This window comes from Oncorhynchus mykiss, chromosome 3 (genome assembly GCF_013265735.2).
Source record: "Oncorhynchus mykiss isolate Arlee chromosome 3, USDA_OmykA_1.1, whole genome shotgun sequence".
In the NCBI taxonomy this organism is placed as follows: domain Eukaryota; kingdom Metazoa; phylum Chordata; class Actinopteri; order Salmoniformes; family Salmonidae; genus Oncorhynchus; species Oncorhynchus mykiss.
In genome coordinates this window covers 11,876,116-11,895,284 of record NC_048567.1, presented here as the reverse complement: position 1 = coordinate 11,895,284, position 19,169 = coordinate 11,876,116, and the positions used below count along the sequence as shown (strand labels likewise).

The 19,169-nt window shown below is 42.8% G+C and overlaps 1 protein-coding gene across 3 annotated transcripts in view; it reads left to right on the top strand.

Moving 5' to 3' along the window:
- The first annotated feature begins 182 nt into the window (after window positions 1-182).
- Window positions 183-19,169, top strand: part of LOC110509511 (tyrosine-protein phosphatase non-receptor type 6) — a 32,114-nt gene continuing 13,127 nt past the window's right edge. The window contains exons 1-8 of one of the 3 annotated variants that reach the window (XM_036969153.1): window positions 5,691-5,806; window positions 6,185-6,264; window positions 6,737-6,767; window positions 7,811-7,933; window positions 9,726-9,920; window positions 11,191-11,380; window positions 16,566-16,682; window positions 16,894-17,019. In XM_036969153.1, coding sequence (XP_036825048.1) covers window positions 6,760-6,767; window positions 7,811-7,933; window positions 9,726-9,920; window positions 11,191-11,380; window positions 16,566-16,682; window positions 16,894-17,019 — 759 coding nt within the window. In that variant the 5' untranslated portion in view covers window positions 5,691-5,806; window positions 6,185-6,264; window positions 6,737-6,759. Of the gene's footprint in view, window positions 563-5,690; window positions 5,807-6,184; window positions 6,326-6,736; window positions 6,768-7,810; window positions 7,934-9,725; window positions 9,921-11,190; window positions 11,381-16,565; window positions 16,683-16,893; window positions 17,020-19,169 lie in introns of those variants that run through there. The other 2 variants (XM_021590425.2, XM_021590419.2) reach the window with 2 other exon arrangements.

Here is a 19,169-nt window from a genome sequence, read left to right as displayed (position 1 = left end):
TGTGGAAGGGCATCATCTGATTTAACTGTATCTATAAAGTAATAAAACCATAGAACACAGGTACAAGAAGAGGAGGGAGTGTGGGTGTAAATGTATGATGGGAAAGGTGAATGCTAATTTCCTTTTGCAGGAGAGGGAAGGAGAACAAGAAGAAGAGGGAGACAGGAACAGACTTGTTTTCCCAGACAGAGAGAGGTGCAATTAAGAAAGTTGGGGGAAATTACAGGGCAGGAGAAAATACTGCGTTGTAATAGAGCCTGCTGATAACTTAACAGGACAGAGACCGGGACGGAGGGATAGAGAGAAGGCAGTCAGAGGAATTGTAGAGAGGGGGAACAACAGGGAGAGACGGGGAGGAAATGAGTGAGAAAGAAGAGGTAGATAGAGGGACAGAAGAGAGAAGCAGCTGGAACAGTGTAGTATACGCTAGTTAACTGGACACAGTGGACAGACCACACTGCACTAACCTCTAGCTCATCTTCGTTCTGTTGTAAAGACTGGATCTATGAGACTGAACTGCTGTCTAGAACACCTGAGCAAAAGTCCATTCAATGTCTTGTGGGTAAGTACTATCTATAGACACAGTTAGCATGTGAAGCTCACAGGTGTGAAAGGGGAAGAGAGCCCAATTCAAACTGCTGCAGGCGTTTTGTTTCACTAACCAGTATGTTTGTGTGTCTGCAATTCCTGGTGTTAACCATTGTTCTAACACCTGCAGTACAAACGTCTGTTAGTCTGTGCGCGTGTGTGCGCGTGTGTGCTCGCTCGCATGCTTGTGTATGTACACTAGCCTTCTGTAATGTATGTATTTAAAGATATTTAAAATCATACATGGGAGAACTAATTATGTTCTCATTGGCTGATCATTCTGAGTGTACACCTTCCTATTTTTGAGTTGCACCCGCTTTTGCCCTCAGAAAAGCCTCAATTGGACTCTAGAAGTTGTCGAAAGCATTCTACAGGGATGTTGGCCCATGTTGACCTCCCACAGTTGTATCAAGTTGGATGGATTTGCTTTTGGGTGGTGGACCATTTTTGATACACACTGTTGAACGTGAAAAACCCAGCAGCGTTGCAGTTCTTGACACAAACCGGTGCGCCTGACACCTACTACCATACCGAGGTCAAAGGCACTTCAATCTTTTGTCTTGTCATTCACCCTCTGAATGGCACACATACAGAGTCCATTCATTTGTCTCAAGGATTAAAACCCCTTCATTAACCTGTCTCATTCCCTTCATCTAAACTGATTCAAGTGGGTTTAACAGGTGACATCAATAAGGGATCCTAGCTTCACCTGGCTTCACCTGGTCAGTCTATGTCACAGAAAGCTTTTTATACTCCGTGTATTTACATACATTTAAATCTTACTGTTAGATGTCCAGGCAAGAGAAATAGGATTTGCAAGCCAAAGTGATCGCCCTGGAAGATTCTTGTTTTGACAATAGTTACTGTCAGACAGGGCTCTTACCTTGGTGTCATTTATTAGTATATATTTCAAACCCATCCCCTACCAGGCTGCTGAGGGGAGGACGGCTCATAATAATGACTGGAACGGATGTGTTGTAAACCATGTGTTTGATGTTGTTGATACCATTCCACCGATTCTGCTCCAGCCATTACCACGAGCCCATCCTCCCCAATTATGGTGCCACCAACCTCCTATGTCCCCCACCCCTCCCTTCAGAGGACAAAAGCAACCCTGTTTTTACACACTTTTTCCCTAGATATGTTTCTACGTACATGCCAGTTTTCCCACACATACACACAAATACAGTTCAATATACACTGAGTGTACAACACATTAGGAACTCCTTCCATGATATAGACTGACCAGGTGAATCCAGGTGAAAGCTATAATTGCTTATTAATGTCCACTTCAATCAGTGTAGATGACGGGTAGAAGACTGGTTAAAGAAGGATTTTCGAGCCTTTAGATAATTGAGACATGGATTGTGCATGTGTGCCATTCAGAGGGTCAATGGGCATGGCATAATATTTAAGTCCCTTTGAATGGGGTATGGTAGTAGGTGCCAGGTGCACCGGTTTGTGTCAAGAACTGCATGCTACTGCGGTTTTCACGCTCAACAGTTTCCTGTGTGTATCAAGAATTGTCCACCACCCAAAGGACATCCAGCCAACTTCCAGACATCCAGCCAACTGTGGGAAGCGTTGGAATCAACATGAGCCAGCATTCCTATGGAAAGTGTTGTCCTGTAGGGCTGGGAATTGCCAGGGTCCTCACGATTTGATATTATCATAATACTTAGGTGTCGGTATGATTAGTATTGCGGTTCTTACGATTCTATATGTATTGCGATTCGATTTTCCAAACATATTGCTCACCAAATGTCTGCTGTGGAGGGGACAAGAGAGAGCCATGAGAAGTTTTGATCAGTCATGGAAATAAATGTGCTTAAAACACATTGGCTCCTTATTTAAAAAGAAGATGGAGAACAAGATATGAGTTTTGGTGCATGTACAGCCTACTATAGCAAAAATAGTATTGCAATATTGTCAAAACGATACGATATATCGTCAAAAGTAATATCCCAATATGTAACTGTATCAATGTTTTCCTCCGTTGCTATGAGTCAGTGTGAGAGTGGGTTCTTTCATTGAAGGCAAATCATCATCACTTGGACTTTGGGTGTGAGAAATACACACGTGTGTATATGTGTTAGTCAGTGTGTGAGAGTGTGTACATACCCTGCAGGAGTGACCGGATCAAGAGATGTCTTCACTTGGTATGTGTGTGTTAGTCAGTGTGTGTGAATCTTTGTGGAAAGTGGTCATCACTTTTGGGTGTTAGAAATGATACACAACAGCAACATGACTGAACAGGGAAAAGCCATTCTCACCATCAGCTCTCAGCTCTGTACAGTGGGGCAAAAAAGTATTTAGTCAGCCACCAATTGTGCAAGTTCTCCCACTTAAAAATATGAGAGAGACCTGTAATTTTCATCATAGGTACACTTCAACTATGACAGACAGAATTAGAAAAAAAATCCAGAAAATCACATTGTAGGATTTTTAATGAATTTATTTGCAAAATATGGTGGAAAATAAGTATTTGGTCACCTACAAACAAGCAAGATTTCTGGCTCTCACAGACCTGTAACTTCTTCTTTAAGAGGCTCCTCTGTCCTCCACTCGTTACCTGTATTAATGGCACCTGTTTGAACTTGTTATCAGTATAAAAGACACCTGTCCACAACCTCAAACAGTCACACTCCAAACTCCACTATGGCCAAGACCAAAGAGAGCTGTCAAAGGACACCAGAAACAAAATTGTAGACCTGCACCAGGCTGGGAAGACTGAATCTGCAATAGGTAAGCAGCTTGGTTTTAAGAAATCAACTGTGGGAGCAATTATTAGGAAATGGAAGACATACAAGACCACTGATAATCTCCCTCGATCTGGGGCTCCACGCAAGATCTCACCCCGTGGGGTCAAAATGATCACAAGAACGGTGAGCAAAAATCCCAGAACCACACGGGGGGACCTAGTGAATGACCTGCAGAGAGCTGAGACCAAAGTAACAAAGCCTACCATCAGTAACGCACTACGCCGCCAGGGACTCAAATCCTGCAGTGCCAGGCGTGTCCCCCTGCTTAAGCCAGTACATGTCCAGGCCCGTCTGAAGTTTGCTAGAGAGCATTTGGATGATCCAGAAGAAGATTGGGAGAATGTCATATGGTCAGATGAAATCAAAATAGAACTTTTTGGTAAAAACTCAACTAGTCGTGTTTGGAGGACAAAGAATGCTGAGTTGCATCCAAAGAACACCATACCTACTGTGAAGCATGGGGGTGGAAACATCATGCTTTGGGGCTGTTTTTCTGCAAAGGGACCAGGACGACTGATCCATGTAAAGGATGAATGAATGGGGCCTTGGCATATCGTGAGATTTTGAGTGAAAACCTCCTTCCATCAGCAAGGGCATTGAAGATGAAACGTGGCTGGGTCTTTCAGCATGACAATGATCCCAAACACACCGCCCGGGCAACGAAGGAGTGGCTTCGTAAGAAGCATTTCAAGGTCCTGGAGTGGCCTAGCCAGTCTCCAGATCTCAACCCCATAGAAAATCTTTGGGGGGAGTTGAAAGTCCGTGTTGCCCAGCAACAGCCCCAAAACATCACTGCTCTAGAGGAGATCTGCACGGAGGAATGGGCCAAAATACCAGCAACAGTGTGTGAAAACCTTGTGAAGACTTACAGAAAACGTTTGACCTCTGTTTTTCTGTTCTGTTTTTCTCTGCATTTTTTGCAATTCGTTCCAGTCACAGGCAGCAGAGAACTGGAACAAAAGGTGGCCAAATGAGGTGTTGGCTTTAGGGATGATCAGTGAGATACACCTGTTGGAGCGCGTGCTACGGGTGGGTGTTGCCATCGTGACCAGTGAGCTGAGATAAGGCGGAGCTTTACCTAGCATGGTCTTGTAGATGACCTGGAGCCAGTGGGTCTGGCGACGAATATGTAGCGAGGGCCAGCCAACTAGAGCATACAGGTCGCAGTGGTGGGTGGTATAAGGTGCTTTAGTAACAAAACGGATGGCACTGTGATAAACTGCATCCAGTTTGCTGAGTAGAGTATTGGAAGCTATTTTGTAGATGACATCGCCGAAGTCGAGGATCGGTAGGATAGTCAGTTTTACTAGGGTAAGTTTGGCGGCGTAAGTGAAGGAGGCTTTGTTGCGGAATAGAAAGCCGACTCTAGATTTGATTTTAGATTGGAAATGTTTGATGAGACTGGAAGGAGAGTTTACAGTCTAGCCAGACACCTAGGTACTTATAGATGTCATTGCCAACAAAGGGTATATAACAAAGTATTGGGATAAACTTTTGGTATTGACCAAATACTTATTTTCCACTATAATTTGCTAATAAATTCATTAAAAATCCTACAATGTGATTTTCTGGATTTTTTTTCTAATTTTGTCTGTCATAGTTGAAGTGTACCTATGATGAAAATTACAGGCCTCTCTCATCTTTTTAAGTGGGAGAACTTGCACAATTGGTGGCTGACTAAATACTTTTTTGCCCCACTGTAACAAAAAGGCATTCAGACATATGTGGCACACAAGATACATGGTGCTCTCGGCCCCAGCCACTACAGATCAGGAGCTTTAAACGGCACCTCTCACCTACTCTCTGCTGCTTTGCATGTTGGTTGTATTGAAATTTGTAACACTAACTTCAACAGGCAGTCACGCTGTAACATCAAGCTGTTAACTTATACAGCCCTGCTTTGTTGCTATGTGTCTTTCGTAGCCACAACAGCTGGCTGTTGCATTATGGGAAGAGTAGTTTCAGTTTCAAGCTCTACAGACTTCTGTGGACAATACTTTAGTATACATGTAGCCCACCTCTTCTTGTAGCATGCTCACATGTCTTGTATTGCTGCTCACATGAACAGTGTTGTGTAGTTGCTATCCTGACTGTAGTTATGTGTGTATGTTACTTATTGTTAGTTTGTGAGTTTGTTGTCATGACCTCACATTTGTAAATGGATTGAGAGCGACACACGGGGAGGGGAGGTCGCACTCTGAAAATAAGGAAGTGTAATGCGAGCATGACCTTTGTGTGTCAAACACAAATGGAACACAAAAGGTTAGACACACACACACGTGCACATACACAGCTGAAAGAAGAGAACAGACACTCAGACAGAAGAGGGGGGGAGTGGAGGACAGGTGGGTTAGAAGGAAAGAGAGAGAGAATGAGAAGAACAGAGAAAAATGTATGATTAGTTTAACCAGTATATACTGGAGGGGCTAGTTTGTTTTTCATTCCTGATAGTGATGGTGAGCAGATGTGCAGTTCCTTAGTTTACCTTTTAAAGGTGCTCTCTCTCTCTCTCTCTCTCTCTCTCGCTCTCGTTCATTATCTCATTGAGGAACAGTGTTTGGTATGACATATTCAGAGTAATCTCACTGGACTGTGTCTGTTTGCAAAACATTAGTGGTGCTTTGATCATTCTGAGGGGATAGAGAAGAGAGAGATAGAGATGTGACATTAGATTGAGGCAAGGAGAGACAAAGAATTATAGTTTAATTTTAAAGATGAAATCTAAGCTTTTTTATTGCGTTGACATTTATAAAGTATCTCTTTCTGTAAGAGATTCCGGCCTGTCAGCTTTTTTTGTTCCTGTCTGTCTCTTGCTTTCACTGTTTTGTGAAAAGAGCCACAAAAAGGAAGGAAGGAGCGAGAGAGTGTCACAGAACGACAGAGAGAAAAAGAAAAAAGAAGGGAGGGACGGAGGGTAAGACATACACGAGCCTGTCAGCAAGAGTGTCGCTTGTTTTCAGAAGGAGCTGAGAACAGTAAGATTGTTTACTTATATACCTAAAGTGAGATATATCAAGAGAGGGTAAGGGAGGAAAGAGGGTTTGATGAACAGATTAGTGTGGGAGTAAAAGAGGAAGAGAAGACAGGTTGTTTAGAGGGGTGGTCTTTGCGTATGTGATGTTGAATGAGAGAAATTAAGAAATACAGTAAACTAATGTGTGGAGGAGGGCAGTTAGAGAGAGAGAGAGAGGAATGATAATGGAAGTAAACCATGATTTTTAGAAGTACATTTGTAGTTAATAACTGGCTAGATTTGCAGATTTAGAAAGGGCATGAAGATGTGTCAATTATGTACAGTATTTGTTACATTACCATGTATCATCATTTGCTAGCCTTGAGGTTGTACCTGTACGTGTACCCTCACTATCCCGTCTCCTTCTCTTTAGGCCCAGAAGAAGTGAAGGTGAAAATGGTTCGGTGAGTTGATCTCCTCCCTCTCAAGACTCTTACACCCAGTTGCTCAACCCTGGTCTGGATCTGCCTTTACCTAACGCGTGATGTCAACTTCTCTCTTTCTTTTACTTGTTCTCTCTGTTTCTTTACCATCAGTACTTTGTTCTTTAGTCTTTTCTGCTGTCTTGTGTGTTTGTAGTTCACGCGTAACGTTTTGTTTTCAAACTCTGTAGGAATTCCCAGTTATTTTGCAGTAGTTTTTCACATTCTTGAAATGTTGCCCAATTCTGATTGATTCTACCTTTGCATCCTACTCTTAGTCTATCAATAGCTGGACCATGCCGTGTGTAGCTACAACTACACTGGAACTTGGCAACAGATATCAAAGTGATGGTCCACTTGTTAGTGAGAGATTGTCGAAAGAAAGATAATAGATTGTAAATTTACAATCATAAATCATTCCCTTTAGTTTAGAAAGCGTTATCAGTCCTACCTCTCAGATGTGTGATACAATCGTCAGCAGCATGTTGTTCTGTAGAATAGGCTAGTATAGTATCCATTGAATGAAAAGTTGGTGCTTTGTGGTGAGGTGGGTTTGTGGTCTGTTTGTCATCTCTTAGGCCTTAGTCAGGCTTTACCATTCAAATGTTTTGCTAGTTCTTTGCCTTGAAGCAATATTGTATACTTGTATACTAGCGTATACTTAAAAAAGGTTTCAATAATGCTGTGTAGACTTCTCTCTACCTAGTACTGTGTTAATCTATGAGCTGGTAATGGTACCTAGTACTGTGTTAATCTATGAGCTGGTAATGGAATGCAGGGTTTTGAAATGGGATTTACATACATATTGTGATTTAACTCATCTTTATTACCACGTCTCATATAATTTCCCATCGAGGGAAGAAACGGAGTATCAAGGAGATGATGTGGCTCAGTGGACAGGTGCGGCAGGGCCAGACGATAACCATTTGTGTGTGCATGTGCTTATGTGCGTGGCCCGATCTGTGTGTGTGTGGTTTGTATATACTGTATGTATATGTGTGTAATGTGTCTCTCTGTGTATCCAGCTGGTTCCACAGGGATATCTCTGGCTTGGATGCTGAGTCTGTTTTGAAGAGCCGGGGCGTCCATGGCAGCTTCCTGGCCCGACCCAGCAGGAAGAACCAGGGAGACTTCTCTCTCTCTGTCAGGTAGGAATACACCCCATCTCTTTCTTTGTCCTTCTCTCTCTCTTTCTCTGTCAGCTAGGATATCCTCTCTCTCTCTCTCTCTCTCCATCAGCTAGGACATCCCCCATCTCTTTCTCCTCCTCTCTCTCCATCAGGTGGAGATACACTCCATCTCTTTCTCTCCTTCTTTCTCTCTCCTTCTCTCCTTCGCTCAACCTACGGAAAGTATTCAAATCCCTTGACTTTTTCTACATTTTGTTGTGTTACAAAGTGGGATTAAAATGTGTTTAATTGTAATTTTTTGCCAACGATCTACACAAAATAATCTGGAATATCAAAGTGGAAGAAATGTTTTGTAAAAATATGATTAATGTTAAGTATTCAACCCCCTGAGTCAAATTCATAATTACAGCTGTGAGTCTTTCTGGGTAAGTCTCTAAGAGAGCCACTCAGGAACACTCACTGTCTTTTTGGTAAGCAACTTTAGTGTAGATTTGGTCTCGTATTTTAGGTTTTTGAAAGCTGGTTTTTCCCAGTGTCTGGTAGAAAGCAGACACAACCAGGCATTCCTCTAGGATTTTGCATGTGCTTAGCGCCATTCCATTTTTTTTTTATCCTGAAAAACTCCCCAGTCCTTAATGATTACAAGCATACCCATAACATGATGCAGCCCCCACTATGCTTGAAAATATGGACAGTAGTACTCAGTAATGTATTGTATTGGATTTGCCCCAAACATTACACTACATTTTCAGCACAAAACGTCAATTGCTTATCCACATTTTTTGCAGTATTACTTTATTTAGTGCCTTGTTGCAAAAAAAAAATGTTCTGTACAGGCTTCCTTGTTTTCACTCTGTCAATTAGTTTAGTACTGTGGAGTAACTACAATGTTGTTGATCCATCCTCCGTTTTCTCCTATCACAACCATTAAACTCTATAACTGTTTTAAAGTCACCATTGGCCTCATGGTGAAATCCCTAAGTGGTTTCCTTCCTCTCTGGCAACTGAGTTAGGAAGGACACATGTATCTTTGTTGTGACTGGGTGTATTGATACACCGTCCAAAGTGTAATTAATAACATCATGCTCAAAGGGATATCCAGTGTCTGCTTTTTTATTTTACCCATCTACCAATACGTGCCCTTCTTTGTGAGCCATTGAAAAACCTCCCTGGTCTTTGTGGTTGAATCTGTGTTTTAAATTCACTGCTCGACTGAGGGACCTTATAGACAAAGTCCATGCAACTTATTATGTGACTTGGTAAGCACATTTTACTCCTGAACTTATTAAGGCTTGCCATAACAAAGGGGTTGAATACTTATTGACTCAAGACATTTCAGCGATTTATCTGTAATTCATTTGTCAAACATTTGAAAAACATAATTCCACTTTGACTTTATGGGGCACTGTGTGTATTCCAGTGACCAACAAAATCTACATTTTATCAATTTGAATTTCAGGATCTAACAACAAATTGTGGAAAAAGTCAAGGGGTGTGAATACTTTCTGAAGGCACTGTATGTTAACCTACAGCATTTCACTACACCTGCAATAACATCTGCTAGATGTGTATGTGACCAATAACATTTGATTTGAAAATGTGATTTTATTAAATTTGATTTATAGTATATCCTCTCTCCTCACTCATCCTTTCCTCTCTCCTTTTCTTGCCCTCTGTCAGGTACAGATACACTGCATCTCTCTTTTGCTACTTTAAAAAATAAATTTGACTTAAAGCTAGTTTAGGTGGAATTGTCTACTGTCACTGACTGGCCCATGAATGTCCCCTTTCCCCTGATCTTTGACCCCAGGGTGGGTGAGCTGGTGACCCACATCCGTATCCAAAACACAGGGGACTTCTACGACCTGTATGGAGGGGAGAAGTTTGCCACGCTGTCCGAGCTGGTGGAGTACTACACTGCAGAGAATGGGATCCTGCAGGACAAAGACGGCACCATCATCGAGCTCAAATACCCCTTCAACTGCTCTGACCCCACCACCGAGAGGTCAGTGCACTCTAACCTTTACCCTTTACCTCTAACCCTTAATTCCACCAGAGTCAGTCAGTCAAGTCCGTGTACTCTTGCCTCAAATCTCTAACCCTTAACTCTGCTTTCACTGTTCTGCTGAATTTCGTTGCATGTTTATCAAACGGAAGAAGATCATATAAAATACTCCTGAGACATCCAGCCATTTTGTAATTAATACTTTCTTAATCTAAACGCTTTATGTTGAGGATCATAAAGCTTTCAGAAGGAAAGGTAATTCTATGGCCTTTACTTTGAAGCGTGTGTGTGTGTGCGTGCGTGCGTGCGTGTGTGTGTAAATCCCTCATGTTCTACCCTCACTGCCCCTCCTTTCTCCACTCTATTTTCTCTCTCTGTCAGTTTGACTTCCCTTTCTTGCTGCGGTTGGAAACTTTAGATTTTGACACATTTGAAAACAGTGACCAGACCCTCAATACCTTCCTCTCTCCTAACCTCCATCTTGCTCTATTTCAGTCTTTCTGATCTCTTTCTCGATACCCATATCACAGGTACTGCTGTGATGGTGTGCTTTATAGTCTAATTTTAATGCAGAGGTGTCATTCTATGATGTTTATGCCTCTGTAACTGTCTCACTCATCATTATTCACAATCCATTCATGATTATCCGTAATCATGGTAGCATCCAAATTAATTTAGAAGTATTTAGAAACATACATTATTTACCATTCATTTTCATTGGGCACAAAATAATCTGAAACACAGCCAAAACAAACTGAACATGCATCCAACAAGTCAGTAGAGTCACCAAGCTTGATGTAGTGGGGGGGGGGGGGGGGGTGATATGGGGTTTGGAAGAAAAGGGGGGTAGTTTGTGTGGGGCTCAGGCTATAAATATCATGCTGTCTTGAGCCACGAAATCTTGTCATCAGAATTTTCCGACCGCAAAGCAGGAAGTTCAGATGTAGAAATCGAGAACTACCCCTAAATTTAAACAGCAGGCAGCACTCAGAGAGACGATCCCCATACTAACAAGTGTAAACTCTCCCAGACACACAGACGCATGCACGCAAACACACACTCACACACACTATACTCTCAGGACAGAAATACCTTTCATAAACCATATAAAGTGCATCTGTACAGGCCGTAAATACACATTAGTTACCAAAATGTCCTCAAACATTCATTAAAGTCCTCTACCAAGTCTTCTTCCATTCTCCTCCATGTAGGGCATAGTGATGTTTCCATTAGAGCTTCATTGACCCCTTCTCTGTCATACACCATACAGGTGGTATCACGGACACCTGTCAGGCCCCAACGCAGAGAAGTTGCTATGGGAACGGGACGAGCCGGGCACCTTCCTGGTGCGGGAGTCTCTGTCCAAACCTGGAGACTTTGTTCTGTCTGTTCTGACTGAGGAGAAGAGCAAGGCATCCAGCGGAGGGAGGAGGGTCTCACACATCAAGATCATGTGCCAGGTGTGTGTGTGTGTGTGTGTGTGTGTGTGTGTGTGTGTGTGTGTGTGTGTGTGTGTGTGTGCGAGCATGTGAGTGTTCGTGTGTTTTTCTCTCTCTAACACACATTCACTCACATTCACTATTGCAATTCACATTGCAATCTTTGCTATAATATTTCCCATATCTGAGTACATCTTGTTATGAAACCAGACCAATTTTCAGTTTCCCCAAAATGTTCATTCTTATGCAACGAATGACCTTCCTGCTTCCAACATCTAGGAGAAAACCTGACAAACATCAAACACACCACCACTACTGTCTCAGGACGGAAACAGTTATGCAAAGTCCAGTCATATGAACATGTAGGTTTGAGTTTGATAGATATCACTGTCTTGGTTACAAAAGTATGCCAAGCGGTTATGTTTTAATTAGTTAGTTATGTATTTAATTTGGACCCTTAGGTGACGTGTGAAAATGCGTATACGATTCCAATAAAATACAGTGCCTTGCGAAAGTATTCGGCCCCCTTGAACTTTGCGACCTTTTGCCACATTTCAGGCTTCAAACATAAAGATATAAAACTGTATTTATTTGTGAAGAATCAACAACAAGTGGGACACAATCATGAAGTGGAAGGACATTTATTGGATATTTCAAACTTTTTTAACAAATCAAAAACTGAAAAATTGGGCGTGCAAAATTATTCAGCCCCCTTAAGTTAATACTTTGTAGCGCCACCTTTTGCTGCGATTACAGCTGTAAGTCGCTTGGGGTATGTCTCTATCAGTTTTGCACATCGAGAGACTGACATTTTTTCCCATTCCTCCTTGCAAAACAGCTCGAGCTCAGTGAGGTTGGATGGAGAGCATTTGTGAACAGCAGTTTTCAGTTCTTTCCACAGATTCTCGATTGGATTCAGGTCTGGACTTTGACTTGGCCATTCTAACACCTGGATATGTTTATTTTTGAACCATTCCATTGTAGATTTTGCTTCATGTTTTGGATCATTGTCTTGTGGGAAGACAAATCTCCGTCCCAGTCTCAGGTCTTTTGCAGACTCCATCAGGTTTTCTTCCAGAATGGTCCTGTATTTGGCTCCATCCATCTTCCCATCAATTTTAACCATCTTCCCTGTCCCTGCTGAAGAAAAGCAGGCCCAAACCATGATGCTGCCACCACCATGTTTGACAGTGGGGATGGTGTGTTCAGCTGTGTTGCTTTTACGCCAAACATAACGTTTTGCATTGTTGCCAAAAAGTTCAATTTTGGTTTCATCTGACCAGAGCATCTTCTTCCACATGTTTGGTGTGTCTCCCAGGTGGCTTGTGGCAAACTTTAAACAACACTTTTTATGGATATCTTTAAGAAATGGCTTTCTTCTTGCCACTCTTCCATAAAGGCCAGATTTGTGCAATATACGACTGATTGTTGTCCTATGGACAGAGTCTCCCACCTCAGCTGTAGATCTCTGCAGTTCATCCAGAGTGATCATGGGCCTCTTGGCTGCATCTCTGATCAGTCTTCTCCTTGTATGAGCTGAAAGTTTAGAGGGACGGCCAGGTCTTGGTAGATTTGCAGTGGTCTGATACTCCTTCCATTTCAATATTATCGCTTGCACAGTGCTCCTTGGGATGTTTAAAGCTTGGGAAATCTTTTTGTATCCAAATCCGGCTTTAAACTTCTTCACAACAGTATCTCGCACCTGCCTGGTGTGTTCCTTGTTCTTCATGATGCTCTCTGCGCTTTTAACGGACCTCTGAGGCTATCACAGTGCAGGTGCATTTATATGGAGACTTGATTACACACAGGTGGATTGTATTTATCATCATTAGTCATTTAGGTCAACATTGGATCATGCAGAGATCCTCACTGAACTTCTGGAGAGAGTTTTCTGCACTGAAAGTAAAGGGGCTGAATAATTTTGCACGCCCAATTTTTCAGTTTTTGATTTGTTAAAAAAGTTTGAAATATCCAATAAATGTCGTTCCACTTCATGATTGTGTCCCACTCGTTGTTGATTCTTCACAAAAAAAATACAGTTTTATATCTTTATGTTTGAAGCCTGAAATGTGGCAAAAGGTCGCAAAGTTCAAGGGGGCCGAATACTTTCGCAAGGCACTGTACATGAGAATTGGTATTCACAATTAAGTACTTTATATTCATGTGTGTACAGTAACTACCACTAGAAATAAAAATAGCATAGTTATTTCCGAGTGCAGAGCTAGACTGTAACTAACTGCATTCATCCCCAAACCTGCTTTTCGTAGATTCAACATTATTAGCAGCACCATCATGGTTAGGTTATTTTTAGCTGTGGTAATACAGTGCAGACATGAGGCGGATTTGAATGAGAGGCATTGTAGGGCTGGAGTCTAAAGTTTTCAGGGTCAGAAGATTATCACACAGGTCATTGAGTCCTGGCACAGGCCCTACCAGGAGCAAGCATCAGGTGCATTTCTTAATAGCTAACCGGAAGTACATTAAAGATATTTTCTGGTACTACACCGGCTCCGACGCTCGTCGGATGTGGCAGGGCTTGCAAACTATTACAGACTACAAAGGGAAGCACAGCCGCGAGCTGCCCAGTGACACGAGCCTACCAGACGAGCTAAATCATTTATATGCTCGCTTCGAGGCAAGCAACACTGAGGCATGCATGAGAGCATCAGCTGTTCCTGACGACTGTGTGATCACGCTCTCCGTAGCCGATGTGAGTAAGACCTTTAAACAGGTCAACATACACAAGGCTGCGGGGCCAGACGGATTACCAGGACGTGTGCTTCGGGCATGTGCTGACCAACTGGCAGGTGTCTTCACTGACATTTTCAACATGTCCCTGAGTCTGTAATACCAACATGCTTCAAGCAGACCACCATAGTCCCTGTGCCCAAGAACACAAATGCAACCTGCCTAAATGACTACAGACCCGTAGCACTCACGTCCGTAGCCATGAAGTGCTTTGAAAGGCTGGTAATGGCTCACATCAACACCATTATCCCAGAAACCCTAGACCCACTACAATTTGCATACCACCCAAACAGAGCCACAGATGATGCAATCTCTATTGTACTCCACACTGCCCTTTCCCACCTGTGACTAAACACCTCCCTCTGCAACTGGATCCTGGACTTCCTGACAGGCTGACCCCAGGTGGTGAGGGTAGGTAGCAACACATCTGCCACGCTGATCCTCAACACTGGAGCTCCCCAGGGGTGCATGCTCAGTCCCCTCCTGTACTCCCTGTTCACCCACGATTGCATGGCCAGGCACGACTCCAACACCATCATTAAGTTTGCTGACGACAACAACAGTGGTAGGCCTGATCACCGACAATGACGAGACAGCCTTTAGGGAGGAAGTCAGAGACCTGGCTGGGTGGTGCAGGAATAACAACCTATCCCTCAACGTAACAAGACTAAGGAGATGATTGTGGACTACAGGAAAAGGAGCACCGAGCACGTCCCCATTCTCATCGACGGGGCTGTAGTGGAGCAGGTTGAGAGCTTCAAATTCCTTGGTGTCCACATCAACAACAAACTAGATTGGTCCATACACACCAAGACAGTCGTGAAGAGGGCACGACAAAGCCTATTCCCCCTCAGGAAACTAAAAAGATTTGGCATGGGTCCTGAGATTCTCAAAAGGTTCTACAGCTGCAACATCGAGAGCATCCTGACCGGTTGTATCACTGCCTGGTACAGCAATTGCTCTGCCTCCGACTGCAAGGCACTTCAGAGGGTAGTGCGTACGGCCCGGTACATCACTGGGGCTAAGCTGCCTGCCATCCAGGACCTCTACACCAGGCGGTGTCAAAGGAAGGCCCTAAAAATGGTCAAAGACCACAGCCACCCCAGTCATAGTCTGTTCTCTCTACTACCGCATGGCAAGCGGTACCGGAGTGCCAAGTCTAGGACAAAAAGGCTTCTCAACAGTTTTTACCCCCAAGCCATAAGACTCCTAAACAGGTGCTGCTGCTACTCTCTGTTTATCTAATATGCATAGTCACTTGAACTATACATTCATGCACATACTACCTAAATGGCCCAACCAACCAGTGCTCCCGCACATTGGCTAACCGGACTATCTGCATTGTGTCCCTCCACCCGGCCAACCCCTCTTTATACGCTTTTGCTACTCTCTGTTCATCATATATGCATAGTCACTTTAACAATACCTACATGTACATACTACCTCAATAAGCCTGACTAACAGGTGTCTGTATATAGCCTTACTACTCTTTTTTCAAATGTATTTTTACTGTTGTTTTATTTCTTTACTTACCGACACACACACACACATACCTTTTTTCCCCCCGCACCATTGATTAGAGCCTGTAAGTAAGCATTTCACTGTAAGGTCTACACTTGTTGTATTCGGCGCACGTGACAAATAAACTTTGATTTGATTTGATTTTGTTTACTTTTGAACCAGTGGTCCCTGAAAATTGCATACTATGTCACAGATGGGCAGATATGTTCACCTCGCTCTCCCCCTTTCTGATTCTCTCTATTTTTACATATTTTTGATATTGAATGCTATCAGATCTTCAACCAAGACCTAATATTAGATTAAGAAAACCTGAGTTTACAAATTAGAAAACAAATTGATGCTCATTTTATTTATTTAATTAACATAGTTATGCAACACCCTTACACTCAATAACTGGTTGTGCCACCTTTAGCTGCAATGACTGCAACCAAATGCTACCTGTAGTTGTTGATCAGTCTCTCACATCGCTGTGGAGGCATTTTGGCCCACTCTTGCATGCAGAACTACTTCAACTCAACAACATTTGTGTGTTTTCAAGGATGAACTGCTCGTTTCAAGTCCTGCCACAACATCCAAATTGAGATTTAGTCTGGACTTTGACTCGGACATTCCAAAACTTCAAATTTGTTGATTTTTAGTCATTTTCATGACTTGATTGTTTGTATTCAATCATTGTCTTGCTGCATGACCCAGCTGCGCTTCAGCTCACAGATGGATGGCCTGACATTCTCCAGTAGAATTCTCTGATACAGAGCAGAATTCATGGTTCCTTCTACTAAGGCAAGTCGTCCAGGTCCTGAGTCAGCAAAGTATCCCCAAACCATCACACTGCCACCACCATGCTTGACCGTTGGTATAGGGTTCTTACTGTGGAATGCAGTGTTTGGTTTTCGCCAGGTATAATGGGACTCATGTCGTCATATATTTATATAAATAGAATGACCGGTACACGGTGGGAGGCACAGAGATGTTTGACACCCTGGCTGACCTGATGGAGCACTACAAACGCAAAGGCATCGAGGAGATGTCTGGAACCTGGGTGCACCTCAAACAGGTAAAGACTTACAGGACTTACAGTTGTAACCCCATACAGGTTACAAGAGTCACCATGAGTGTTGCAGTAAAGTTACAACCTTACACAGGTCGGATATACTGTATCTTATAATGGGTTCACCTGAATGACAAGTTAGAGCCATATCCGAACAAATCTTGACTTATTCTCCTCTCCTTCTCTTTCCTGTCCACTCCATCCTTCTCTCCTTCAGCCCTACTTCTCCACCAGAGTGAATGCAGCAGACATTGACAGCAGAGTGAGGCTGCTGGACCAGATGGCCGAGAGAGAGAACGAGGGAGACAAGAAGAGCAAAGCAGGATTCTGGGAGGAGTTTGATGTAAGTCGATGTTTTTGATGGAAGGAAGATGTGATGTTTTGAACAACCCTTCTTAACCTCTTCCTCTCTATACTCAACCTGGTCTCAGAGCATTTCATATTATTATGTATGTAAATTCGAGACACTCCATTTAGTATGATATGTTAAGTTTCTTATTGTATGTATTAATGTGTGGATAGGGGCCTCCCTGTTGGCGCAGTGGTTAAGGGCGCTGTACTGCAGCACCAGCTGCGCCACCAGAGACTCTGGCGCCCGGGAGGTCCGTGGGCCTAGCGTCATCCGGGTTAGGGAGGGTTTGGCCGGTAGGGAAATCCTTGTCTCATCGCGCACCAGCGACTCCTGTGGCGGGCCGGACGCAGTGCGTGCTAACCAAGGTTGCCAGGTGCACAGTGTTTCCTCCGACACATTGGTGTGGCTGGCTTCCGGGTAGGATGCGCGGCTTGGTTGGGTTGTGTATCGGAGGACGCATGACTTTCAACCTTCGTCTCACCCGAGCCGTATGGGAGTTGTAGCGATGAGACAAGATAGTAGCTACTAAAACAATTGGATACCACAAAATTGGGGAGAAAAAGGGGTAAAAAAAATCTATAATTAATTTGTGGATGACCAGTAAACCCATTTTATATGATATGTTATGAATTACAATTCTTATATGTTACAAATTTGCAAAACGTACTACATGTTACGAATTTTTTAAAAGTATGATATGTTATGAATTCTAGCAAGGTGGCTAGCGTTAACTACTTGGCAAATTTTTAGCTAGTCTAGGGTTAGGGTTAAGTTTAGGGTTAAGATTAGGAGTTAGGTTGAAGGGTTGAGGTTAGTGCTAGGGGAAGGGTTAGCTAACATGCTAAGTAGTTGCAAAGTAGCTAAAAAGTAGTAAGTATTTGAAAAGTAGCTAAAATGCTAAAGTTGTCCATGATTAGATTCAAACTAGCAGCCTTGGGTTGCTAAATGTTCACGTTATACACCCACGCATCCACCCCGAACAACCACCCTACTTTTGTTTTGCTTTAACAATCTATCTTATGTTACCAAACCAAACGTAACATATACTAATTTGATTGTCTCGGATTTAGATTTACTATGTTATGTCTAGTCTATGAGACCAGGATGCTACTGTAGGTTTTCTGAGGCCTAATTTCTTACATGCTGACCACACCAGCTTTGCAAAATAAATGTACACATACACGTTGTTCAATCATTGCATCGAAACTGCTCGCTCGTGTGAACGAGCATCTGCGTAGCCAGGCGCTAAAATAGAACTTGGCAATATTTGTGACGCTTAACGAGCTGCAAATCCAATCTCTCCCATCTCCTCATTGGTTTTTAGGAGCATATACCCATCTAGGTGATTGAAAGATTAACTGAGGTCCACACTCCAGTCCAGTTGGTAGTGGTAATGCACTTCAAAGTTGGTTAGCACCCGCCATATAAAGTCCAAAGAAGAAGCCTGAAGGAGGAGAGATTACTAGAAACTAACTCAGTTTACCCTTTTATCTGTGGAATAATTGTAAGAGTAGAGGACCTTGTGCATTTCAGGTAAAATAACAATTGAATGTTTATATCCCAGGACAAATTAGCCAGCAACAGCAAGATAGCTAGCTAAATTGCCATGAATGTTTAATGCTTTCAGAGTTCGTTTTGATATTTCAACCTGCGTCCTCTGATCTCGTCTGGTGTGGATGGACAAAATCAACATGCGCGCCGGGTGTAGTCAGCATGAAACTGTGTCTGTGTTTGATGCTTTAGTTGGTCATATAAGCTGTGTATGTAATGTGCCTTTGCTCTTGTGCAACATGGTGAAACATGTTCCGTTAGACAAGTCAAAGTGAGAGTGTTGCAAGGAAAAACTAGAATCAAATGGTTAAAGGTCTCACTACTACAGCCATAGGAAACATTTTTACTACCACCATGTGGTAGCATGTGGTACTGCTATTAGAGGCCTCTGTCTCAATTGTCTAATCTCAGAAACCCACAACAAAACCTTGCATAATTGTGTTAGATGCTAAATAGTCTGGCCACGAGAGATTAGAAATGGTCTAACACTAATTCCAAACTGCTTTAACAGCACATTAAAAATAACTTTTCAAATGGTAAAAAAAATATGAGTAACGATTGCACATTATCTGTATGTTTATAAAGAATAC